General features: G+C 38.5%; 1 protein-coding gene across 5 annotated transcripts in view; it reads right to left on the bottom strand.

Annotated features, from left to right (window-relative positions):
* LOC124788020 (dynactin subunit 1) overlaps positions 1 to 27,786 on the bottom strand; it is a 162,658-nt gene that overhangs the window by 8,104 nt on the left and 126,768 nt on the right. For all 5 annotated transcript variants that reach the window (XM_047255080.1, XM_047255079.1, XM_047255081.1 and 2 more), the window contains 8 exons: positions 22,875 to 23,074; positions 22,682 to 22,783; positions 22,417 to 22,542; positions 20,882 to 21,056; positions 19,262 to 19,455; positions 19,022 to 19,138; positions 4,285 to 4,440; positions 3,760 to 3,849 (listed from right to left, as the gene is read on the bottom strand). In XM_047255080.1, coding sequence (XP_047111036.1) covers positions 3,760 to 3,849; positions 4,285 to 4,440; positions 19,022 to 19,138; positions 19,262 to 19,455; positions 20,882 to 21,056; positions 22,417 to 22,542; positions 22,682 to 22,783; positions 22,875 to 23,074 — 1,160 coding nt within the window. The remainder of the gene's footprint in view (positions 1 to 3,759; positions 3,850 to 4,284; positions 4,441 to 19,021; positions 19,139 to 19,261; positions 19,456 to 20,881; positions 21,057 to 22,416; positions 22,543 to 22,681; positions 22,784 to 22,874; positions 23,075 to 27,786) is intronic.

Below are 27,786 nucleotides of genomic sequence, written 5' to 3' on the forward strand. Positions count from 1 at the left end.
CTTCTCTCCTGCTACAAGCTCCAAAACATCCATTGGTGCGACTCAGCAATCTTAGGCAGCGGTCTGATGACGTCACAAACCTACTGTTGCAAAAAATTTCATAGTTTGCCTGAGTCTTGGAGAGGGAAAAAAAATCATACAAAACTGCATTGAATGCATCTAGTTCAGAAAGATAAGCACTGAAAACTGTTCATCTAATGCTGGCATTTATGGCTAATATTTATATTACTGCTGGTACTTGTTTTGCGTGGTTTGGCTTGTTGATACTGTTTAAGACACCAGCTGCTTTCTGTGTCATTAAAGCCTCTGACGAGGTTTCCAGCACTGAAAGATGAAATGTTAGGTGGAGAATTATACCTTTGATCATGGGCCAATGCCATAAAACAAGTACCAGCAGTAACACAAATATTAGCCGTAAATGCCCGTATTAGATGAACAGTTTTCAGTGCTTATCTTTCTGAATTAGATGCATTCAATGCAGTTTTGTATGATTTTTTCCCTCTCCAAGACTCCGACAAACTATGAAATTTTTTGCACTTTGATATCAGGTGATGTAGGTCAATAACAGATAAATCTGATTTAGTGTCAGAATTTCTTGAATGGTTGACTGAAAATTGTTCCTTGCTTTACAAGCTGGGATAAGTAATCATAAGTGATTGATAGCTCTTTCCCACTACATCCAGATGGAGATTTACACAATACATGGCTGGTAAGGTAGATAAATTCTGAATCAAATTTGGGTTAAAAGTAGGTACATCAAATATTCATTCAGCATACCATAAAAAGGTTAAGCATCCACCAGAGAATCAAAACTTCTCCACATATGTTGTCCTGAAGCTTTTGGCATCATTTCTTAGAAGCAGAAGAATGTAGTATGTTAAGAGGGGTGTTCAATATGTAATGCAACACTTTTTTTGGCCAATTTCAGTTAAAAAATGTAGAACCTGTTGTGGGGCATTGTGGATTCAGCCCTACAGTTTCATGAAGTTCTGATAGCCTTTGAAATGGCATCTGTAGTGAAGATGTGTTCCAAGCAGAGAGCTGTCATTTGAGTTTCTTTTGGCAGAAAACCAGAGCATCATAGGTGCTTGAAAATGTCTATGAAGACCTGGCAGTGAACAAAAGCACAGTGAGTCAAGGGTGAGGCATCTGTCATTGTCACAACAAAGTTGTGCAAACCCATCTGATCTCCTGCATGCTGGTCAGCTGCGCACAGTTGCCATTCCTGCAATGTTGCCACAAAAATGCAAACGAGCTTCTCCTTCCCCATGACAATGTAGAGCCTCACATAAGTATGGTCATCTGAGATGAACTCACAAAGCTCCTTATTCACACTACAGTCCAGGTCTCACACCTTCCAACTTCCATCTGTTTGGTCCAATGAAGGATGCACTCTGCGGGAAGCAGTACATGAATAAGGGGAGGTTATTGATGCAGCAAGATGTTGGGTCCAATGTCAACCACAATAGTGGTACCATGCAGGTGCCTTTCACTTGCGGAGTCCTAATAGAAAAGAATGAACCACTAACATAACTGGAAACATGAATGCTGCAGATAGATGTCCCATCAGTGTCAAGGCCAAGAGAAATGCAGCAGAAGCTCTGACAACCAAGATTACACATATTAACAATAACTTTGTTAAAGAATCAATAGGACATCCTGGATGAAAGCAGGCCTTTCACATAAATATGATCCCTGTAGCAAGAATAGTTGCTTCCTTAACTTCTCCAACAGAAAGTGCAGTTCAACCATTCTAGTCCAGAGTGTTTAGTAAGAGTATAATAATGGAGAGACAAGCACTTACCTATAGTCAACTTGTGATTGGAGTATAGAAACACACAACAGGAAACACTATTCATACTAAATTTTGGGTTATTTTTCTTTTTCTAGAGAAAGTACACACACAACTACACAGACACCCAAATGCACACTCCCATAGCCACAGTGAGACTTTATTGATTATCAGTTACTGAAAGCAATTTTCTGGGCTCAAGAATGTGGGGGGAGGGTAGGAAAGGCTCCCAGGAGGGGGTACAGGAAAGAGACGAATTTCAGCAGAAGACTCTGCAGCTCTACAAGACAAAAGGAGTACGGAGGGTACACCATAAAAGAAATATAGAAAGAGGGAGGTTAGTGGAAAAGGGAGAGAGAGAGAGAGAGAAGGAATCAAGATTTTGTTTTTTTTTTTTGGGGGGGGGGGGGGGGGGAGCAGAGAGAAAGCAGTACATGACGTGGATGGGGCAAGAGTGGTGTGGACGGAAGAGAGAAAGTACAATGAGGCACTGTGAAACAGGTTGATGGATGTTTAGACCAGGAAAATTGCAAGAGAGCAGGATATGCCGAAAAGAGTTCCCACTTGCACAGTTCAGAGAAACTTGTGCTTGAAGGAAGTATCCATATGGCCCATGTAGTGAAGCAACAACATTTTCTTATCTTCCCTCTAACTTCCTACGTAGCTCTTTATATAGTACCTACAACTTTGATCATAAGTTTTCTCCTTCCATTTCACAACACAAATGAGTTCAACAGTTGCTTCACTATGCAGCCCATTTCGATGCTTTTCCAGTACAAGTTTCTCTGAACCACACAGGGGGGAATTGTCTTTCCAGCACACCCTGTGCTCACGCACTCACCCTCTCCCAAACCTCCATGAACCTGTCTGCCACCGCCTCACTTACCTTTTCCCATCTCTCTTCTGTCCACATCACTCCTTGCCTGCCCCCCATATCATGTATTGCCTTTTCCAACCAGTCCTCCCCCCCCCCCCCTCCCCAACCACATCATTTTGGCACTCTCCCCCCCCCCCTCCCTCCAACTCTTTTTATAGTTTTTTATACTCTACCCATTCTACCCCTTTCGTCTTGTTGATAATCAATTATCAATCTCACCATGGCCATGGGAGTATGCATTTGGGTACCTGTCTGGTTGTGTGCATAAATGTTTGAAAGACAAAGTGAACAGTTTAATGTTTAATGTGAACAGTGTTTCCTGTTACATGTTTCTCAGACCTACACATCAGTCTGCTACAGATGAGTGGTTTTCTTTCACTTATTTTATGTATTGCTCCAACCAAGAAATTCCATCATTGTGTAATAAGAGTACTGTTTTGTGGTTGTTTATCAAGCATGGTTTCACTACCAAGAGGATATGATGGTCTTTATTTTTGAGGGTAGTAAGAGGCCTTCTGTAGGTTAGGATGCACTTTGGTTGGCAAGACTGACGACTCTCCCATGCACAATGGGGTGACAACTGCATAAGATGATGTATTATTGACATATAGTAGGCTAACTATGCATAGGGGATCTTAAGGAGCCATCAGAAGGGTAGATGTCAAGGTCTACGAAGGTGACTTGCTGGGGACAGAATATGCCACAGTTATTGACAAACGACTTCTATGCAGGATTGAGATAAATCTGAAAACACATGAAAAACTTAACTACATATAATCCGCACACTTTTTATTTGTGCCTTTCAGAGATACGTGACTGAATGTATTAAAAAAGAAGAAGAAGAAGAAGGAAAGAAAGAAAGAAAGAAAGAAAGAAAGAAAAAAACAAAACAATATGCAGTGCTACAAGCAAAATTAGTCATTTAATAGCAACACTGCACTGTCTGATTACAGATTCTGGCAATTAAAGCATTTATGTAAGTCATTTGATTTTTGCCATTTGAGGATTAGAGAGCTAGGAGGTAAAGAAAGTCCAAGGACAGTAATTCAGAATTGTGCAATGATAAATATGTAGGAAAACAGTAACTCACTTTCTTCATTTCAACTGTTGGAAACACCGCGAAATCTGCTTCTATTTTGCCACCTGTCTTACGCTTCACAAGGAACTTTGCAGCTTCAGACTGCAAAATAAATAAATACATGTATTTAAAAAGTGTAGGATAATGATTATCACTTAAATTATGATGAAATGATGAAGAATGTAACTAACAATAGAACAAATCATTTGTTTTACTGTGTGTAAATTTAATACTGTTACTTTGATTGCTCTTTAACAACACAGGTATATTTTTGTGGAATATTTACTTGGCTAATACCACAAGAACTGAAAGAAAAGGTTTATTGCATTAAAAATAGTGTTTAACACTTAACAGTATGCCATCATTATGTACAAACAATTTTCTAATGTTGCATTGTCCCTCCCGCAAGCATTATGCAAGCTTCAGTCATAGGTTTGATTATTTTAAACATGTTTTTACATACTTAATGTAACGGTCTATCCAGTAACTTTTGACACTTTCTTACCATATTTTACAAATAGAATTATTAATATGTACCTCCAACTGTGCGACTTTTTCACGAAGATGTTTCAAACGGGCAGCTTCGTTTGCCAAATGTTTAGCAGGAGCATTATGATCCAACCATTCTTTGCTGCCTGGAAATCTTTTACTGATATCCACTACTTTTGGTGTCGCTAAAGCAGTATATATCTCCTGCAAAAAATAAATTAAGTAAAATGCACAATGAGCAGTACAATAAATTACAACAAATATGTATTTCAATTGAATACACATTTTTTATCTTTTGTGGTATGTAAACTAAAATAATTATCTTGCCGAAAAGTTTATCACCTCTGAATGGCATTATCTGAAGAATTATTAACAGTGGCAACACTGTGACAAATCGAGCAACCTGGTAATGAACGAGGTCTGTAGGGAAAAGAGAAATGAAATCTGCCTCTGCACCACATCCATAAGATCCTTATCTGCATCTACATATATTAAAATTTTGTAAAGAACCATTTTAACTTATTTGTTATGCCAGAGTTATAACAATATGATTGTCCCTAGCCTAGATTTTCGTTTCCTGAATTCTGATCTCACAATTTACATTCCACTGATTAAGAACAAAGAAGCCAATTGTGAGCATATTTCAGTACAACATAGCCTTTAAAATTCGTGATATGTTTTCTCAGCTAAAACTTTGTCATTAATTAATGAAATGGATTTTGTGAAATTTTATATGGAATATTTCTGATGTTGGGAAGTCTCATTAAAACTGTCATACTGTTTGAAGTTAGTTATGTAGTTCATTTATCAAATGTATATTAGGTCACCATAATGTTCCATCATACTGAACATTATCTGTGAGGCGTGTAATGCATAGACCATAAAGTGAGGATTCCAGTGAACTGCCCTAGAAAAACCTTCAAGTCGCATTGTGGTAGCTTTCAGTAATTGCACAAGTGACCTCTATTATTGTCAACTAAACAGAAATGACTGACGTAAGGCAGCTGTTGGTATGATTGAAACAAGATGCACATTTAATTGTATGGAAAACCAGGAAGATATGTCTTGTAGATGTCAACTATGCATGTATCCAACATTGTGCATTCGAGCCAATACAGTGCAGGTCCATCCCCAATGAGTACAAATAGCAACTTAAAATAGATACCAATACTAATACTAATACTATTTTCATTACTACAATACTATTTTCATTACTACAATACTATTTTCATTACTATTTTCAATAATATTTTCATTACTATTTTCAATAATATTTTCATTACTATTTTCAATAATATTTTCATTACTATTTTCAATAATATTTTCATTACTATTTTCAATAATATTTTCATTACTATTTTCAATAATATTTTCATTACTATTTTCAATACTATTTTCATTACTATTTCAATACTAATACTATTTTCATTTTGATTTCAGCCTCATGTTACACTTTCCAACTTCTAATACCATGTCACCCTCGCAACACCCCCACAACGACCCCATTAAGTTTTATTTACATTCCCTCCGCAAACATGCCTTCGCCCTAGCCAGATTACGCTCCCATATTCTATTTTCTCAGGCTTGTCTGACATTTGGCATTACCCCCAAAGGCCTCACACTTAAAGTTCCCATCTCTGGCTGCAACCCTTCTTTCCATCAGTCCCTATACCAATTCCAAACTGAACAATCCATTGCCCTCACCCACCTAATCCTTCACCTACACATCAACTCAGCCAATGAACACACCCATCAACTCCTATCCTTAATAAAAGTCCTTAATCTTTCCTCTCCCACATCCACACAGGCTGTTCAGAGCATCCTCCTACAGGCCAACCGTAAATTAGAACAGCATGCCACCCTCCACCTCAAAAAACTATCCAATCTCCTGGTTTCCCACCTCCGGAAAGGCAACTCACTCACCCTTCACAACCTTTCCAGCAAACCTCAACCTCCTCTCATTGCACACAAACCCAGTCTCTCCCATCTGCTCAATCTCCCACTTCCAGCTCCACTCCCTCCAAAACCTCAAAATTCCAATCAACACAATCTGGAACCACAACACCCTAATTCAGTAGTTAACCTTTCCTCAAAACCTTCAGCCCCACTCCCAGATTCAACCAAACAGCCCTCGTCAAAGATTTACTGTCCTACACTCTTACTCTCTGCTGGAAATATCACTTTGCCACGAAGAAAAATGATCCTAATCCTACTCCTAATGATCCAACTCCCCAAGACATTATCCAAATTGAACCCTGCCTGGAACAGTTCCGTCCTCCGTCGCAACGGGACCCACCCCCTCTTCCTCAAAATCACCCTCTCCAAACCTTCCAGGAATTTCTGACTTCCAGCCTTGCATCTCAGTCCTTCTTAAAAAACCTTAATCCTACTCCCAACATCACAACTGCTGAAGCCCAGGCTATCCGTGATCTGAAGGCTGACCGATCCATCGTCATTCTTCCGGCGGACAAGGGTTCCACGACCGTGGTGCTTGATCGTCGAGAGTATGTGGCTGAGGGACTGCGTCAGCTTTCAGACAACACCACATACAAAGTTTGCCAAGGTAACCCCATTCCCGATGTCCAGGCGGAGCTTCAAGGAATCCTCAGAACCTTAGGCCCCCTGCCCTTTCACCTGACTCCATCAACCTCCTGACCCCACCGACACCCCGCACCCCTACCTTCTACCTAAAATCCACAAACCCAATCATCCCGGCCGCCCCATTGTAGCTGGTTACCAAGCCCCCACAGAACGTATCTCTGCCTACGTAGATCAACACCTTCAACCCATTACATGCAGTCTCCCATCCTTCATCAAAGAGACCAACCACTTTCTCGAATGCCTGGAATCCTTACCCAATGTGTTACTCCTGGAAACCATCCTTGTAACCATTGATGCCACTTCCTTATACACAAATATTCCGCACGTTCAGGGCCTCGCTGCGATGGAGCATTTCCCTTCACGCCGATCACCTGCCACCCTACCTAAAACCTCTTTCCTCATCACCTTAGCCAGCTTCATCCTGACCCCCAACTTCTTCACTTTTGAAGGCCACATACCAACAATTAAAGGGAACAGCCATGGGTACCAGGATGGCCCCCTCGTACGCCAACCTATTCATGGGTCGCTTAGAGGAAGCCTTCTTGGTTACCCAGGCCTGCCAACCCAAAGTTTGGTACAGATTTATTGATGACATCTTCATGATCTGGACTCACAGTGAAGAAGAACTCCAGAATTTCCTCTCCAACCTCAACTCCTTTGGTTCCATCAGATTCACCTGGTCCTACTCCAAATCCCATGCGACTTTCCTTGACGTTGACCTCCACCTGTCCAATGGCCAGCTTCACACGTCCGTCCACATCGAACCCACCAACAAGCAACAGTACCTCCATTATGACAGCTGCCACCCATTCCACATCAAACGGTCCCTTCCCTACAGCCTAGGTCTTCGTGGCAAACGAATCTGCTCCAGTCCGGAATTCCTGAACCATTACACCAACAACCTGACAACAGCTTTCGCATCCCGCAACTACCCTCCCGACCTGGTACAGAAGCAAATAACCAGAGCCACTTCCTTATCCCCTCAAACCCAGAATCCCCCACAGAAGAACCACAAGAGTGTCCCAGGATACTTTCCAGGACTGGACCAGACTCTGAATGTGGCTCTCCAGCAGGGATACGACTTCCTCAAATCCTGCCCTGAAATGAGATCCATCCTTCATGAAATCCTCCCCACTCCACCAAGAGTATCTTTCCGCCGTCCACCTAACCTTCGTAACCTGTTAGTTCACCCATATGAAATCCCCAAACCACCTTTTCTACCCTCTGGCTCCTATCCTTGTAACCGCCCCCGGTGTAAAACCTGTCCCATGCACCCTCCTACCACCACCTACTCCAGTCCTGTAACCCGGAAGGTGTACACGATCAAAGGCAGAGCCACATGTGGAAGCACCCGCGTGATTTACCAACTGACCTGCCTACACTGTGATCATTCTATGTGGGAATGACCAGCAACAAACTGTCCATTCGCATGAATGGAAACAGGCAGACAGTGTTTGTTGGTAATGAGGATCACCCTGTGGCTAAACATGCCTTGGTGCACGGCCAGCACATCTTGGCACAGTGTTACGCCGTCCGGGTTATCTGGATACTTCCCACCAACACCAACCTATCCCAACTCCGGAGATGGGAACTTGCTCTTCAATATATCCTCTCTTCCCGTTACCCACCAGGCCTCAATCTCCGCTAATTTCAAGTTGCCGCCACTCATACCTCACCTGTCATTCAACATCATCTTTGCCTCTGCACTTCCGCCTCGACTGACATCTCTGCCCAAACTCTTTGTCTTTAAATATGTCTGCTTGTGTCTGTATATGTGTGGATGGATGTGTGTGTGTGTGCGCGAGTGTATACCCATCCTTTTTTCCCCCAAGGTAAGTCTTTCCGCTACCGGGATTGGAATGACTCCTTACCCTCTCCCTTAAAACCCACTTCCTTTCGTCTTTACCTCTCCTTCCCTCTTTCCTGATGAGGCAACAGTTTGTTGCGAAAGCTTGAATTTTGTGTGTATGTATGTGTCTGTTTGTGTTTCTATCGACCTGCCAGCGCTTTCGTATGGTAAGTCACATCATCTTTGTTTTTAAATATATAATGCTAATAGTGACTAAATTTTTTCTTTGCTATAGATGAGCTCTTTGCATTCCATGCTGATGCTCCATTTGTTATAGCTGTGTTGCTGACCAAATGCTGGTGCCTATGCTGAGTTCCGGCTGACATGAAATACTTGTCATCCAATTTTTAGAAAACTATTAGATGAAAATATTTAATTTTTGCGTATCTTACAGTCTGATATCTTCACTCGATAAAGAATTGAATTTGTTTTCATTATTCATCATACTTAACTGTAACTGCATCAAATTAAGTAAAACATAACACGAAACTTTAGAGTTGGAAAAGTTAAAAATGCACTGCATATACTTTGGATACAGTTGATTTTAGCTCATACATTACAGTGAAAGAAATGCAGGTAAGATATCAAAATTTTATTTAAAATTGAGAGCAGATAGATATCTTATTTCATTCTTGAGTTATTGGGTTTTATATACGAAGGATAGTCGTGTGTGACACTCCAGTTCACATCCTTGCACACGAATCATGTTGTCATAATGATAGTCATATACCACAAATGATTTAAGATAATGAAACAAGGTTTTCTGTAAACAACAGCACACAATGAGCCACATGTTGTATGATAAATACTAAAACTCTTTTATTCATCAAGATATGGAAGTAACTCATCTGTAGCACAGAGGTCAGTCACTCAGGAAGCATTCAGACATCCATAGTACCATAGGAAAACCCAAGCAGCATGCATGTACATGTCCACAACACCTGGGGAATGGGGTAGCAGGTCAAGTCTACACACCCACAGCAGATAAAGTGTTAATACTGATACTGTCCTCCAATTGTTAATCACACATAAGTTATTACTGTGGATATCCACAGATATACTTGTAGATATCCGCATCAACACAGGCTTTTATCCGCAAAGTAGTTATTGCTGTCGATATCCACAGATATATTCACAAATACAATAAAACTCACTCAAAATGGAATCACATGGGACTAGAATAATTTTCCAAATTGGGCAAGTTTTCGGATTATGCAAAACTCAATAGGCTACATAAAATTTGAGGTATCATGCACAAAATATAAATTTGTAACTATGCACTTGTTTACATACCTTCACTCCCATACTGTAGCAGTTAATTTACTGTATACTGTACAACAGAACAGACTATTACACTAACTGATAAATAATACAGCATTTCTGTATTTTTACTCTAACTTTAAATTCATTTATTTTTGCATGTACATACAATAATTCCCATGTTTATTTGCTTTACATTTCACATTTTTCCGCCACATATCAAAGAGGGTTACCCGTTTGAATTTCCTGTTCAAAATGGTTTAACCTATGCAATTTTTTACACTATACAATAGTTCCAACACCTTGGGGAATTTGTGTATGCTGAAAATTGCATAACGTCTATTATGCACGCAATGGCTTCTTCAGGCATATTAATTTTTCTACAGACATCATTTTGCACCTTTTTGTCTTCCTTTATTTCTTCCTAATTATCATCTGTGTTGCAGATTCCTATTACATCTATTGCTGAAGTAACAGTGGACCAAGTTGACAAAGTCATCACTTTGAATATGGTCATCTGCACAACATAAAATGTTTCTGCATTTTAATTAATTCAGCAATTGCTGCTACATTTTCTTGAGCTTTGATTGCCACAGAAGCGTTTTATTATTGAGCTCCAAATCCTACTTCAACAAAGCAGGATTTCAAGGTCAAGAGTGCTTTGCAAAGAGAAAGCTTTATTGAAGCAACCCTTATTGCCAAGCCAATCCAAATTAATGCACCCAGGAAGAAACTGAACATGGAAGAGCAAATGCTTCTTCTGCACTAATACATGCCTATAATGGGACTTAAAAGTGTACATAACCTCCTGATCCATGTGTAGTGTGAGGCTGGCTGAACCTGGCAGGAGCCAAGCCAGTTTCACATTTTATAACTTGACATTTGGATGGCAAGTTTCATAGTCTAGGAAATAGAGAACTTGGGGATTTCATTTTTTTCATTCTGACATTGAAAGGGGCCAGCTATTCTTTCCTCAGACCAATCATCACCCACACCTCTTTACTGCTTCACCCTGGAACTGGAAGCTTACTAACATTATGTTTTTGGAACAATACAGTCTTGCAACCTTTACAGTCATGAGTGGCTTCCCCATTTCACCTAACATTTTTCTACACAGCACTAAAGCGAGTCCTTCCTTGGACATTTTTCCTCCTGTTCACTTTCCACCTCTAATTCCTACAGATTTTAAAGGCTGTGCATGATAAAACAGTCCTGTTTCATTGGCACTGAATTTGTCTTATCGGTCAAAACTGATAATCGAGTTTTGTAGCACAGTCTTCAATTCTGTTGCTAAACTTCCCTCCACATTCTTAGCTTCCCCACACCCCTTTTTCCACATGATGTTGTGATTATCTTGAAACTGTCAAGTCATCCTGTGGATGTCTTAATCACTGTATTTCCAAGCTCTTTAGAGACTTTCTGAGCTTCACTCTACAACATGGATCCAGACAAGGTAAGTTTTTTTCTCATGCACTTACAGATCACTCAGACAACATCTCGTTAGTTTCTTCATTTCCCATCTTCTTCATCTTTCTTTTCATTTGCCCGTTTCCCTTTCACCCGTCCACCCTTTATCATAACCTTGTTTCTTAAAGTATCATAAATTTGTGTTTTACCGCATTTAAAAAGCAACATTATTTCCCACACAGAGTTTGCTTTCTCACTCACCTTGATTACCTTAATCTTTTCGTTAAGCGTTAGCGATGCACACTTTTTGTTCAACAGCATGTTATTACTTAAAGTGGTTCTAGTAAACAAACTGGCAGAAAATAATGCAGGTAGTGCATTTCATTGGAAAGCTTGACATTGCTGGGTAAAACCACTGTTTAACGAAACAATGCCCACCTCTTTCACTGCAGAGGGTTCATATGTGCGCAACAATGTTCCAGAGTGCATTGTGTGCATCAGTAATAATGGAAAATGAGAAACACCAACAAACAGAGCATTCATGAAGGTGCCATTTCCTCTGATGTACTGACACTGTAGATTTCTTATTCATTGTCGCATAGAGCAGCGTGGTTTGATGTCCACATATGCCGACCGAACCTTTTTTCTTGGTTTTATGCCCTTAACAGCATTTTCTGGGCTGTAAAGTCTTTTAGAGTTATGAATAATTTACTACGGCAATGCAGCAGTACTCTGTTTCTAGTTCACAAACAGTTCCTTTCACCTATTAAACAACCATTTCAGCTAGTTCTAATAACTTTTGCTTTATTTCCATTTCCGTTTTTTTACACATCACTGATCATTTTTAGTCGCTTCCCACAGGTTTTAACGTCATTATTTCTTCGTCAGACAATTGTTAGCCTCATTCTCATAATCTGCCACCACAAAACCACTCCTTTTAATACATTTACACGTAATTTTTTCGAAATTTTCCCGAATTTCTCCACCCTTTAACGTGTTTTGGCGGCAACACAACCACCTAACCTTTATGCACATCGTTGTCTACTAACCCAAGTTCACCACAGGATCAACACAGCCCAGCTTTAACCAACACTTTTTTGCCTTTTTTCACACCAGATCTCCAGTTGCTTTCTAGTTCACCTTTATCTCTCCCCATATATATATATATATTTTTTTTTCATTTTCATTTCAGCCTCATGTTACACTTTCCACCTTCTAATACCATGTCACCCTCATAACACCCCCACAATGACCCCATTAAGTTTTGTTTGTTTTCTATCGACCTGCCAGCGCTTTCGTATGGTAAGCTGCCAGCGCTTTCGTATGGTAAGTCACATCATCTTTGTTTTTAAATATATTTTTCCCGTGTGGAATGTTTCCCTCTATTATATTCATACTTTATAGTAACATAGAATTTATATTCCTAAGTCCAAATCTTCTGATAAGTTGTACGAGTAGCTAAAGAGCTAATCCTTTACTTCATTTTCGAATCTGTTGGAGTTATCAATTTGTTGCGTGATGTGTACCAGCAACCTATTACTGACTTTTGCATCAAACGATAAAATTACATTCTGAGTCATTGTTTATAAATGATTCATTAACAAACTTCTGGGACTGGTGTTATTCCTAGCATATAAGCAATGTCAGTGCAATAACTACAATGATAGCTTGAACTACAACTGTAAACAACAGAATAAAACTACAATGAAATCCAGACCTTTAGCTGCTTACAGGCACTGATAAATATCAATGGGGACAGTTGAAAATGTGTGCCTCAATCAGGACTCGAACCCGGGATCTCCCGCTTACATGAGGGACACTATCCGTCTGAGCCACCGAGGACACAGAGGATAGTGCGACTGCGGGAACTTATCTCTGGCACGTTCCCCGTGAGACCCACATTCTTCGAGAGCTGCAAAATCGCCAAGGGTATCTGTTCTTTCAGATATGTCCGAAAGAACAGATATCATCTTCATATATGTAAACAACAGATGTGCATTCTACCAGCAGGTAGTAGTATGCAGTGATCGTGTAAGCACAGTATTCAGTTTTGTGACACAAATCACAATGGAGCAACACCTCAGATGTTCAAGACACTCTCCAGAATGTTTTGAGGAAGAGAGAGGTATGTGCAGAGTTTGCCCTGCAGACCTCAACCCCAGACAAAAATAACACACAGACAATACTCTTCTGGAAAAAGACATGTTGGTAACAAGACTTGGTCTTATCTACATGAACCTACCACAAAATGACAAAGTGCAGAATGGTTTGTCAAGCCCATAGAAAGTATGAATATGACATGTACGGTCAACACGATTCCAAAGAGAGATTTTTCTGGCAGATTCACATGGTTGTACGTGTGTTCTGTGTGTTGTACTCAAGCATAGGGCAGGGGGGAGAGGGGAGGGGAGGGGGGAGACTAAGTATAACACATCGACCATTAAAATCACCACCTTAAACTTATATCTATTTTTTTTTTTTTTTTTAATCTGGCCTGGAAAAGTTTTAGACTTGTGGGGCATGTAAAGAATTTTTACTTCTTGTATTGTAGTTGTGAAGTGCAGTGTTCATTTTCATTTCATTCTTGCTATTAACCACAAATACCATTAGGGGATATACATATTGGCATGTAAGTGTAAGAATCTCCAGGCTCCCAAAGTGGGTTATGCAACATGTCTGGTCATCAACTCTGCACATTGTACTTAATGCTTGCTTCTGTAGAATAAGTATTTTTTTCACTCTAGTTGCACTGACCTGGAAGATTACGTCAAATGACAACACTGATGGAAAGTATGCTAACAATCCTGTCAACACAATGGGAAAGCTTTATGTGATGTGGAAAACAGGCAGAACTGAGCTTTTTGGTTAACTTGATCATGTGAGGATGACCCTCAGTTTATTATCTATCTGGATGTCTAGCAACTTTACACACATTGCCTCATAAAGAGTATGCCTGGACGAGCTCTACTGCTGGTACTTTTAAGTAATTATTTTTGTTTAGAATTTCATGATGCGAGTTTGTGAGTTTACGTATGATTACGAGTTAAGCTGTTGGTTGTGGATCCGTTGTAATCTGTCCCACTATTCTCCTCATTGTATCTGATATGGGCATGTTTGCACAATTCATCCATATCTGTGTCATAAGAACACACAATTTTTGATTTCATGTACTTGATACTAAGTATATAAGCCTTTTTATATATAACCCAAGGTTATTCTTAGATATGTAATAATTGATGCTAATGACTTACAAACAAATGATATGTATGCCCATTACTTACCTATTGTCAACATGAATTCAAATCCCCCAACCTCTCCAACTGCGACATCATTCCTATTTTAATAGGCAACAGTTCTTTCACTCTTTGGTAGTAAAAATCTTACATAACTAGTTACAAGTTTACAAAGTCTGTTTGCATATGCTTCTGTTTGTGTATCTACAAATTAACACCTATCACATCACAGGTCTAACAACATTATCTCTGCAATAAAGAATAATGTAAGTAACCATCTTCTATCTCACAGAATTTTTTCTGCAAAACAACAATTTGATATAAACATGTAAAACAGATTGCCGGACTGAGACTTTAATATGAGACCTTTGTCTTTCATGATTGAGTGGTCTACTATTCAAGCACTACTCATGACCCACCCACACAGCTTCGGTCCCATCTGTATGTCCCTCATAAATTCCAAATTTTAAGCTGCAATGTATTTCAAAATGGATACTACCACATTTTTGCACTGTCGCACTGGCCTAGTGCTCCTGGTATCTGGCAGACCTTAACTAGGCTGTAGCCTCCAAATCTCCTAAGTCCAATGCTTCCTTCAAAATTATTGACTGATCTGCAATATTTTACACTTATTTTACAGTTTATGGCACTGAAGCTGCCTGTATAACTGCGGGAAGAATGAACAGTGAGTAACCAGTCTTCTTCTTGTGTCCTTTGGTTGGCATGTCAAGAGAAAAACTTGGGAATCCACAGAAGATGTAAATCCTGGTACTTCTCAATGTCTATCACTCACCCAAATGTAAATCAATGCGTGTCTGTTATGCGATCTTCACTTATGCTTGTTTATATAATTCTTTATGGTGATTCACTAATTCTCATTTTTTTCTTTGTAGGGAATCTCCAGTTCTCTTGTGGATATCTTCTCTGCTACTTTTTTATTTAACTTGCGCTACAGTGATTTCTCCTGTACGTACGATGTATACTGTTCCATTCCATATTTCAGCTCTTCAAAATATGTAATATGTCTGAAATGAATACAGCAATGAACAAGAAAAATGTGGTCTGGCATTCCAATTTCTGCGGAATCACAGATACCAGTAGGCTGCCAAACTATTCTGTTCAAATGAATTGGGTGAAGTTGACTGGGAAATAATAATAATAATAATAATAATAATAATAAAAAGTGATCATATCCCTCAAGGCTAGAACACACGATGGAATGCAGAATAGTACTGCCCCCAAATTTTTTATGTGAAACTCTTAAAGCTTTTTTAATAAAACAATGGTTACTGACATTCTGCATATTTGTTCTTCTTGTCTACATATTTGCAAACCTCTGCCACTAGAGGGATGTGGATTATAGCATGTAACACGCCAGTGCTTAACGTAACTATGGCAGCATGTGAGTAACAGCATGTTGTAATCAAATTTTGAATTTCAAGGTTTGTCCACACGCGGAGCACTCTCTCCTTCAGCATGACAATGCCAGACTGCACATGCTGCAACATCGACAACAATCCAACACCTTGGGTGCACTGTCATTGATCACCCTCCATACAGTTCCAACCTAACGTCATCCAATCTTCAATCTGCTCCAAAATTTCAAGAACACCTTTGAGGACTTCACTTTGATACTGATGAAACAGCGCAAGCAGGCCTGAAGTGGCTCCATCAACAAAGTTAAACACTTTACAGAGATGGTATCAACAAACCAGTCTCTCGTTGGAAGAAATGTGTTCACTGCCAGGGTGACAAAGTTAAGGAATAAATATGTTAGTATGGAGAATAAAGATGTAGAATGTTGATAAAAACACAGGCACTGCATTAGCAAATTAGTAACACTTCTTTTATTTAAAAAGCTTTATGAGTTTTCATATTAAAAATTTGAAGGCATTAATTTTCAGAACACCTCTATATCTTATTTGAAGTTTTTCCTTCACAGTGGGAAAAAATTCCTTAACACATTGTCCTCCTGTACCTCCTGTCCAGTTGTCCTGCCGTTCTTGCATTGTGCAGATAATGTTTTCTTCTTTAGAGTTTGTTTTTTCCTCTAACACCTGTACCACACTTTTTCTATGTCTTTATTTCATAACTAGTATTTAGTTCTCTTCTTTCTAATTATCAGGTCTTAAGGATAATTTTCTTATGTTGTGAGATCTTCTGCAGACGTGCTCTCTGTAGTATGCTCCCCTCCAACTCTGTGAATGACTTGTTTAGTTTTAACCTGTCTCGCCCCATGTGTTCACACACTTTCTGTGTAATGTATTATGGAGGCAAATATAACATTGTTATACAATATGATGGTACCTAGAAGTAGGGGGAACTTATTTTGACTATTCACTGCAATTTTGTTCATGAGACTAAAAGCTCACTGGTAGATAATTTCAATATGTTCATGAAAATTTTACTTCTTTTCAATATAAAACCTAAAGTATCTTGTTACTCGCCGTCTCTTGGTCGTATTCTCATTTTTCCTTATAGCGGATTTCTTGTCCATGACAATTTCCCCTTAAGCACCAAACATAATGTTTTCTTTGTAGTTATTACATGTTTCTTTTCTGAACCCTGATGTCTGCAAGGTCTGTTACTATTATCATCAAATTACTGCTGCATGTTTCCTTTTGATTAGGGTAGTTCACCTATTTTCTGTATGAGACATTCCAGGAGGGCTTCTCAGAACTGTAGTTACGTTATTTTATCACTGTTTTTGACAAATCAATTGTCTTCCTTTCTCTACATTATTCTTAGCGACTTAACTACGGGTTTCTTGGGCATCTTATTTGTCTCAGTCATGAAACAGGCCACCATAGCTGGTCAAAAGCTCAGCCAATATTTATTGTAATGCCAAATGTATAGTTCTCCTCTAATGTGTTAATAATTTTTCAAACTTTATTTGCAATATCACCTGTGGATTCCCCTTTCCTGAATCCAGGCTTAGAGTAATTCACACTGGCTAAGTTACTATCTTATTTCAGCTTACTAAACAGTAGTTTCTCTCTTATTCTCTTTGAAGCATTGAAGAAATAAATCAGCCTTTAAGAGAGTGTTTCCTTGGTGATCTCTGTCTTCTGCTTTGAGGGTAACTACCTCTGCTGTTGCCTCGCAGTGGGCATTCATTTAGCACCACCATAAAGTAAGGAACACTACTTGCTCAGTACTAGCAGTATCTCTGCATTTACTGAATCTAGATAAGCTGCATTCTGGTTTATTTATTTATTTTATTAGAGCTGAACTATTTCAGCAAAGTGGATTACCGATCTGTTGTTTCTGTAGACAACTTTTGTTTCTTTATGTAGCTGGCACTACTTCCCTCTATCTCCTGCTTTGCTGTTATTGGGGAGATATGCATTTTGCAACTCAGTCTCAGATTTCACTCACCAAAGTACCACGCACAGCGCTCTATGATTTCCCATAGCAAACACAGACCTACTATCTTAACAGGTGGGAATGTCTGTATCTATTGTTTGATCACATCCTATGTGAATGGACCAGGAAGAAACCCTACTAACTGATACACTGGAATGTACACTCACAGTGGTTTGCAGAGTATAGATGTAGATGCAGATATATATGTAGAACTATGATGGGCACCTGTTCTCTTGATATTCAATCGTAATTTGATATCGCTTTTGGTTTGCGGGTTTTTTGCATTCCTGGAAACTGATACAAGGTATTTAGCAAAGTCATTCAAATTAAACGAGTTTTTGAGTTTTGGTTGCAGGATTTGGTAACTCTAGTTTCCTAATGATAGAGAAGGCTTTCCTTCTAGGGTGGGTATAATCTAAGGATTATACCATTCCATGCTAGATCTGTGTTTGACACTCGTCCAATGACTGGAAAAATCTGTTGCACTGTCGAGAGTTAGGATGTTCCTCACATTCCCTTAAAAATTTCTCATTCCTTTTCTCTCCAACCAGGAATGTACTCTTTATGATACTCTATAATGAAAGCAGAACTTTGGTTTACAAACCTATACTTCTAATTCGCTCAGCAATTTTCAGTGGCTAATAGAGTGCATTAGTGGTGATATCACTGAACAGGTCAGATAACATCTCTGGCAGACAACAAATCCTAAAGTCCAGGGTTCACCACACACTTAGTGCAGTGATTTTTTTCTGTCATTGCTTCTGGAAATAATGTCAAGCTCCATGACGGTTTGGAGTTTATGACAAAACGTAGTGATGGGGTAGAACTGCTGAAAGTCTGGAAGGAAGCAAGAGCACACTACTTCCCGCCATGCCTACTAAAGTACTGTGGTATTCAAACCAATCTTCAAGTTCAGGGCACCTTTACCTTTTCACATTTACAGTACAGCTCTGGAAAAATTGAGACACAATGATGAAGTAAATGATGAATAACTGTTACAGTAATGTAAATGTGGAACCAATTTGTTGCCACCTTTGAATAATCAATTTAACAAAATTGTCACTATTACCTTTTGCAGCTCAACTGCCTTTTTAAGTATTGATTCTGCTGTCTTCAGTGACCAATTATCTGCTTCTTTCTCCCTCACCTTCTCCATAAGACTAGCTGTTGTTACCCTCTTAGGCACCTACAAAAAGAAAACATTCAACTATCATATAACGAAAGTAGCTTGTAACAGATATCTATATCTACAGCTGTACTCCAAAACCAAGAAAACTCATGGAAGTATAAAACTTGAATAACTCAGAACCTTGAGAGGCTTCATGTCCAAAAAGCGCTTATATTTAATGGCTGCTTCTAGCTTCCACTTCTCTTCTAAGGCAACTGACAGGGCACGGCGAAGACTCTGAATCTGTTCCTGAAGAAGCAACTCATTTCCACCAGCTCCAGCACTTGATATGATGCTAATAGGACCCATGAGTGAGTGTTCCTGAGTTGCAACTGCTGTAAGTCATATAACACAACTAGAATTAATGCCCACAAATAAAGACTGTGAGTCAGATAGAACCTTACAAATTCAACAACCTATTAACTTTGCAGTCTTCACAGACTGAGCAGTGACAACTAATTAATAGTCCAACTCAAGTGAAATTCAAAACAAAAACTTCACAGTCAGTCATTCTTAAAAGATGCAAAATTCTACCCTGCATTGCATTTAACAGATTCAATTACTTACATGTAACTCAGAGCACCAACTTTACTATCTTTGGACTGAGCATTTTATATTGCAGCTATTTTACTGCTAATTTCCGATCCTAGCTACGCTTCTCATGGAAAATATGAATAGATAATTTTGGTCTTTTTTTCTGAAAGGCTGAAGCATCAAAAGCTTTCTGAGCTTATCCACGTATCTAAGCACAAGAATTTAAGCTCTGTTATATTACATGGCTGAGGAACCCGTTAAGTGCTGATTCTATTCCAACGAAATCTATGCATTATTACTAAACAGTATAAAAGTTGTTGAACATTTATGATATATCATATGAGCTTAAGAATCTAAAACTGTTGCAACTCTATGAAGTTATTTTGAAGATCCAATTTGCACACAATGATGTACAACATATACATTTAAAAACGCTACATCACTGCTGTCTTGATGGGGGCTAGAGAGAGGAGGGAGGGAGGGCGGGGGTGGGGGGGTGGGGGGTGGGGGGTGCTGACACCTTCTACGTTGCCTTATAAAGTGTTAGTGTGAGTAACATTGAATAAAATAACATTGCCACCGAAGTACAGCTGTGTAGTGGGCTGTAGAAGAGCATTTATTACTGCCCAGAGCTATTCACGGCATGGCATTCAGAATAGTTAATTCTGCCATCTTCCGACATGACACTTGTCTAAAGCTTCATTTTTCAACTGGGTATATTTTTTAATTAAATTAAATTCAGATGTATATAGGAAAAGATTTTGTTGACTAAATTGGCAGCAGAGAATACAATAGGAAGTCCCACAAACAATATCCTAAAAACCAATGGTTATTTCATCTAATAAGAGACAGAAAAGAAAGGTGGGAATGAGATTCAACAGTGATTAGATACAGAATTCATCCATAAGTGTAAGACAAGTGAAAGATAGTAGGTCAGGATAAAAAATTACCAACAATGAAATGATAGCAACAAAGAAAACAGTAGAATGATTACCAAACTAATAATGCTATTTCATGTATCATAGCTGCTGCTGCATATGTGACACCCAATGCAGTAGCTGCTTCCAGGAAAGGATAATGAATCGTCATGTGTTAGGAACATTTTCATAAACAACTATCAGTGCTCAATAATCTCGCTAAACATAAGTACGTAACCTAGAATTAGCAAGCAACAAAAGAGGAATCGAGATACAATATTACAATATTAACAGTGACAATAGATCAAACCTGTTTTCCTTGGAAATCCCTCATTAATAGCTTTCTTGTTCAAGCTCTTCAATTTGTCTTTTAATTCACGCCGTTCAGTCTCTAGTGAATCTATATCTGCTTGTAAATGGTCCATTGATGCTTCATGTTCCTTCTCCTTTCGTTTCAGAAGTTGTTGAAAATCATCTAATTTTCTCTGTGGAAAAGTTAATCATTGCTATTAATATAACTGGTAAAATACAAAATTTTAAAGTATAGTAATACCTTCTATACGAGAGTACAGCTTGCTTGGAAAAATTTCACAAAAAAGAAAAATTTGCTATAGGTCACTTGCAAAACACATGGTGGCTGATAATCAGGCCTCTAATGGCAACGTGCTAGTTATGGTGTATGTTTTAATTCTCTCTCTCCCACACTAATGTACTACTAACTTGAAAGACAAACACTGAACCATGCATAATACATCAATTTTTCTCTTAGTAAGCCCAAATATTTACCACGTCATCCTGGCATCTCATATATTCTTCTTTATTCTATGTTTACTCGGTGCAATAAATTCTTGTGAAAATATTTTTTCCTCCTTAATCAAAAAACAAAAAAATCTTGGCCTCAGGTGCAATGATGTTCACTAAAACCATTTCTCTCCTGCCAGTTTTTAATGAGGATGTCCATGGTTTGTATTTTCCGCTGTTTCCAGGGTCCAGGGAAACTTGTGTTAGTAATCCAGATTTGGACTAACAGACTAAAGTAACTATAGACATGCATCCAGTGTTCCAAATCTCAATCATTTGATAATTATGGCTCACTGAATCATCTCCAGACACAAGATGGCCAATGTTTGCATATTTGTTGTTAAATTGCCTACCTGTCAGAACTAATATCTGTAAATAACACCTTATGCAGAGATTTTCAAGTACCAGTACGTACCACTGCATTATCAAAAATGTTAATTACTTCTTTTACACATAAAAATTTAGGGCTTATCCTTGCTCAACCAGTTTGTTCATGAACTTCTCCTAGAATGTCTTGTTACTACAGACATTTATTTGGTATATTTTGCTTTCCTATTCAGTCCTTCCATCTGTTTTACATGCATTTCTCTAACACATGAAGAGTTTCATGAAACAAAATAACATAGTAATTACACTGGAGCACACATCATATGGAAGCAGGTATCAAGTTTTTCTTTCTAACCAAACACCATACATTACTCTTTCAGAGCACTGTATGGTAAAATTGCATTCACATCTAAAACACCTCAATTATCCAAAACATCAGCAACATCTGGTGACTTTGTAAACCCTTCATAGATATCTCGGCCCAGAGTTTTTACAGCTCACATAACTGTCTCATTTATTTCCATACTGACTTCATAGTTAGGAACAACTCTCAATACTTCGACTCCATCCTCTTAGCCATCTATTTTTTCCTCTCATGGAAATTACTTATTAAAAATGCTTTACTGGAGCATTAAGTAGTCAGTTACAAAGAAACAATATTTTGTCAATGCCACAATACACAGGACACATGACACAACGGTCTAGAATTACACTCACCTGCAGCTTTTCAATTGTCATTTCATATTCTTTGGAAGAATTTCCTAATTTCTTCTCTGCAAATTCTTTTCGAACACTCATTTCACTAAATTCCTCTTGTTTCAGTTTTAGTGCTTTCTTCAGTTCCTGTTCAAATTAGTAAGAACTATCAGAGCTCAATTTTTTGTGAAGGATGATATAAACTATCTTTTAGACATTGTATTTCAAATAATGAAAATTCTATATTGATTAAAAAACTACCTAGATAAATAAAACTATTACATACTTTTATATCTGCTTCTCTAGCCTCTAGTTTTTGCTTGAGATTTTTAGTTTCCTCTAGTTCTTTTTTTATTGCTTGTGCCCTCAGTGCAATAGGTGGGACAGGCTAAAATAAAATACACAAAAAGCAGTTATAAATTGGTATATCAATTTAATATTCGAATTTTACATTAGTTGTCATACTGTACTTAATATACCTTTTCTTCTGCCCCAGAACTTACTGCAAGCTCATACTCATTGTCCTGTAGAACTTTATTCAGTTTTGCTACTTCTCCTGATATTAGTCCCATAGATGCCTTCATACTCTCAATTGGCCCCCGATCATCTTCATAAATGGAATCAATTGCAACATATGCAAACTCTCTTATTTTTTCATGTGGGACACCAGAATCAGGTTCTGCAAGAGGACAAGAGAATAATTAAATAGCAATACACCATAACTTCAGGGCTCATTTTCATCCAGAAAGCAAGTTCCTTGTAGGTTATTCAACAGAGACCAGAGAAGGTGAAAAATCTGAGGGCTCCAGTTCAGCTGAATAAGGTGGGTGCAGAATGACTTCCCAACGAAACTACTGTATAAGGTGTTTTGACAGTCTAGCAGAATGCAGGTGGGCATTATCACGGACTAGCATCACTTCAAGCAATCCTCCTGGTCCTTGTTCATTGACTGTGTCTGCACGATGCCTCAGTTGTTGACAATATGACAATAAATGTCAGTAGTGATGGCTACACCTCAGGGAAGCAATTCATAGTACTCCACACCATTGGTCTTCCGCCAGAAGCATAATGTTATTGTTTGGGATGCAAGCAGGTCTTTGTACAGGGAGTTGCTGCTTTGTTTGGGTTCAGCCATTCCTATCTTCTCTTGATGTTAGCATAAAGACACCATTTTTCCATCACCAGGAACGATACAGAATAGGAATGGTTGATATTGTTCACAAGCCAATTGATGATGAGCAAGCACAGATGCACATTTGGCTACCCACTGATTCTTGTGATTTTTGTTCAGAACCTGCAGTACCATACACCCGATTTTTTGCACCTTCCCCATTGCATGCAAACATTGTACGATGGTGGAATGATCACAGTTCACCACATTTGAAGTTCTTGAGTACTCTAATATGGATAATCATGGATTAATGCATTTAAACGACCTTCATCAAACCCCAAAGACCTTTCTGAACGTGGGGAGTCACTAATATCAAAACGAGCCTCCTTAAAATGAGAAAATCATTTTCTTGCCATGTTCTGTTCAGTGGCATTATCCCCATTCGGATGCAAATGTTTCTAATTGCCTCCACTACTGGCACCCCTCCACTGAACTACAACAGAAGAAAATGTAGGAAATAATCTGATTTCTCGGCTTGGCACACAATTTTTTAGCATTCACAGCTCCACTCATTATCTCCAAATGACAATATGTGAACTGAAACAGCAGCAGTGAACTAAAAAAAAAATAATAATAATTTACAATCAATAAATAAACCAATAGCAACCAGAATACCAACATGCAAAACAAAAACACTATGAACTTTTAACCCAACTTAATACAACTAATTTCAGAACTACAGGGTGAGTCACTAACTATTGCCAGCTAGAATAACACCGAAAGTATGATAGTAGCTGAAAGGTTTGTGGGACAAAAGTTGCAGGGGACAATGGGGGCCACAATATGGCGTTGGTTTTTTGATGCTAGGTCTGGTCGCATCTGAGATATGAAGGTCAACCTTTTTTTTTTTTTTTTTTTTTTGAAATGAGATGCTATAGTTTGGAACTTATTTTCTGATAGTGGCTTTCAACATGAATCCAATGTGATGTTTAACAGTAAGGTCTTTGAAGGTCACGAAGGTGTCATGAACATCCATTTACAGAAGGTGTTCGAAGTGATGACCATTGGTATCAATGCAGTGCTGTAATCTTCTTATCACGGATTGAGTGGTGTTCCTTACCACATCGGCACTTATCGAAGCACATGCTCTGACAATTCTCTCTTGCATATCTTCAGGTGTAGTTGGAATGTCTTTATAAACAATGTTTTTTATGAATCTCCACGAGCCGTGCGTGGCTCATGTTCCTTCCATCATGTATTTTACACCCTGTTTTTAACGTAATTCCACCTCACTACGTTAATTTGAATTACTACTGTCAGTGAGTTGCTGCTTTGCCTGACCCAGGACGTCAAAGTTGAAGTAGTGGATTCAAGTACCCAAGCCACTTCCGTTCATGTTGTGTGGTTCGTTTCGGTGGTTTGCTGTTGGGGAGGTTTTCCTGTGAGCAACACCGAGTGTTTCTATTGATAAAATTTAGACGCCATGCGGTGGAACTAACTATATTGGTTGACTACAATTCAAGTGCACCAGCGGAATTTTCTGCCTTGTGGCCGTTAGTGTTCCGGATACCTGCCCTGGCCACTAACGTAATTTCAGGCAGTGTCCTTTCCTCACCTGTTGTCGCTGTCCATCATGGTGTTTAGTTTTGACAGCTTAATACATATACATGATTGATTGTGGATATTCATGCCCATAACATTGTGTGTTTGAATTCTTATGTACCAATTGGTGGCAAGTAAGTCGTTTGTCGGTCGGTCGATCCGTGGCTGTCCCTTGGTTGGGTTCCGATGGATCAAGTGTAGTTGGGCTCACCACCTTTCTCATTTAAGTGAACGAGGTCAGACCGACCCCCTGGAGGCTTCTGAGTGCTGTTGTCTCTACTGTCTTTCTCATCAGTGATTGTCTGTTTATAATCTATCATAGCCAACGATAAAAAAATTCTTGGTTTTACTGTGTTTTATGTAAGTAAGTTTGAATTCTGGCAAGTGGATATTTGCTGAAAGGTTATTGCCGTTGTGTTGTCTTTTCCTTTAGTCCGGTTTCAGCCACTTAAAACTTAAGGCTTATGGTTATATTTTTTTAAAATTTTCGAAAATTAATTGCGGGCCTTCAGCCTTGGAACCTCCTTATTCTTAAAATTACCTTTCAAGCTTAAACATTGCAGCCTTCTGCCCTTGAAAGGTTATGGTAATTTATTTTAAAATCTCGAAAATTTTCTTGTTGATTTTTAAGATTTCTTGACTGGAGGCCTTCGGCCGTGAAAGAATTGAAACTCATAGTTGTAAAGGTTCGGCTATGTGCCGCTTTAGTTGTAAATGTGTTATCAGATTACAATAAATTACAATTTTAAGATGAAACTGACCCCAACCTTATTTGTGTAGGGTGAGTACATTGAGGATATCTTTCAGCATATAAGTCTCTATCTCTCACTGAATTTCGTTGGCATTCTCCATAAATGAGGAGCATATTGACTTGTTCTTGAAAGGGATACATCATTCACATTCGCTTGATTCAATGATACAGGTGTTACCATTCCTATTGGTATTTTATTGCCAAACCGTCAAATGGTGTTTACATGTCAATGGCACATTAGAGGGATACACCGTATTTGGCAAATATTTACTATTCACATGATATACGAGAGAGAATTGTCAGAGCATATGTTTCAATAAGTGACGAAGTGATAAGGAATACCATTCAATCCATGATAAGAAGATTGCAGCACTGCATTGATACCAATGGTCATCACTTCGAACACCTTCTGTAAATGTTCATGCCACCTTTCTGACCTACGTTGATATTCAAAGACCCTACCTGATTTACTTCATTGGATTCATCTCGATAGCTGCTATCAGAAAATAAGTACCACACTATAGCATCCCATTTAAAAAACAAAGTTGACGTTCACATCATGGCCTCCGCTGTCCCACAACCTTTTCAGCTACTATCATACTTCCAAAGTATGTGGCAAGTTAGTGACTCATCCTGTATAAGCAATCAAATCTCCGATACACAAAATTGAGTAGAAGTATCATAACTAAACAGAAGAATTACTGAAATTGCTAATGATCCAAATACTGTAACTAATTTGGAGAAGCATCTATGGGTGCAATAGAAAGTAGCAACTACTAGTGCTGCTATTAATCCTGTGGACAATACGGTTGATCACGAGAGTGAACTTCAGAAATTGTGCCAAGAATTAGAAGATACTATGCAGGGACTTAGAAAAAATACAGCTGTATCTAGCCCTGGGTTATTTACTAAGCTGTTAGAAGGAAATTCAAAAGGGATTGAATTGGTCCATAAGGTTTCCGAAATTTAAGCCTGATGGTGAATGCATTCAATGTATTTTTTAAGAATACTTTCTAGATCTATGCCCAAGAAATGGGAGGATTCTAAGAAAATAAATTTTGCACTGGCTCATTTAGTAGTTGATGCTGCAGGATGGGGAACAGCCCATTCTGAAGAATTTAAATCATGGGAACATTTCCGGAAAAAATTTAAGAGAAAATATTGGTCAGCTAGTACTCAAGAAAAATTACGATGAGAATTATTAATACTGAATGGCACTAACTACATCTAAATATTTGGAAAACCCACTAGATAAAAAAGATTTTGTTCAGGTTCTTGATAGGTGATTATTTTGTGCGAAAAGAAATGCTGTACAGTGGGCAGTCTAGTGTAGATCAGTTAGCAATTTTTACAGGTGGTTTAGTTACATTAAATAAAGAAAGAGGAGATTTCAATCCTGAAGACAATCAGAACCTAGGAAATAAACATACAGAGAACACTGAAGGGTATCACTATAGAACAAAGTGTTGTAAGAAGAAAGAATATACTACTGTTATGTAGATAGGAGAACCGATAGTGGATGCTGTAAGAAGAAAAGTAATAGGGATAAGAATATCTCACAAGTATTTGTATCTAGCAATATTCCAATGAGCATACAACAAAGCACAACGTATCTTGTTCTAAATGAAGTTCACATACTAGTAATTATCCTATAACAGTGACTGAAAATGGATCCAGGAGGTAACAACTCTGTCATAGGCCCATGTACTGAAAGATTAATTTCTTTCATTCAATTTATACCTAAATGAGAAGAGGATAAAGTAGCAGAGGAAAAACAAACAAAACCAATATAATAGCAAACACATGGGGAAAAAGTGGTAGATATTTATATAGATTTGGGAAGCAAAATTTCATTTGTGTACCAAGAATTCCTATAGACCATCAGAAATAAGAATGCTTGCCCTATATTACCTGTGACAGGAGTACA

Source organism: Schistocerca piceifrons, chromosome 3 (genome assembly GCF_021461385.2).
Source record: "Schistocerca piceifrons isolate TAMUIC-IGC-003096 chromosome 3, iqSchPice1.1, whole genome shotgun sequence".
In the NCBI taxonomy this organism is placed as follows: domain Eukaryota; kingdom Metazoa; phylum Arthropoda; class Insecta; order Orthoptera; family Acrididae; genus Schistocerca; species Schistocerca piceifrons.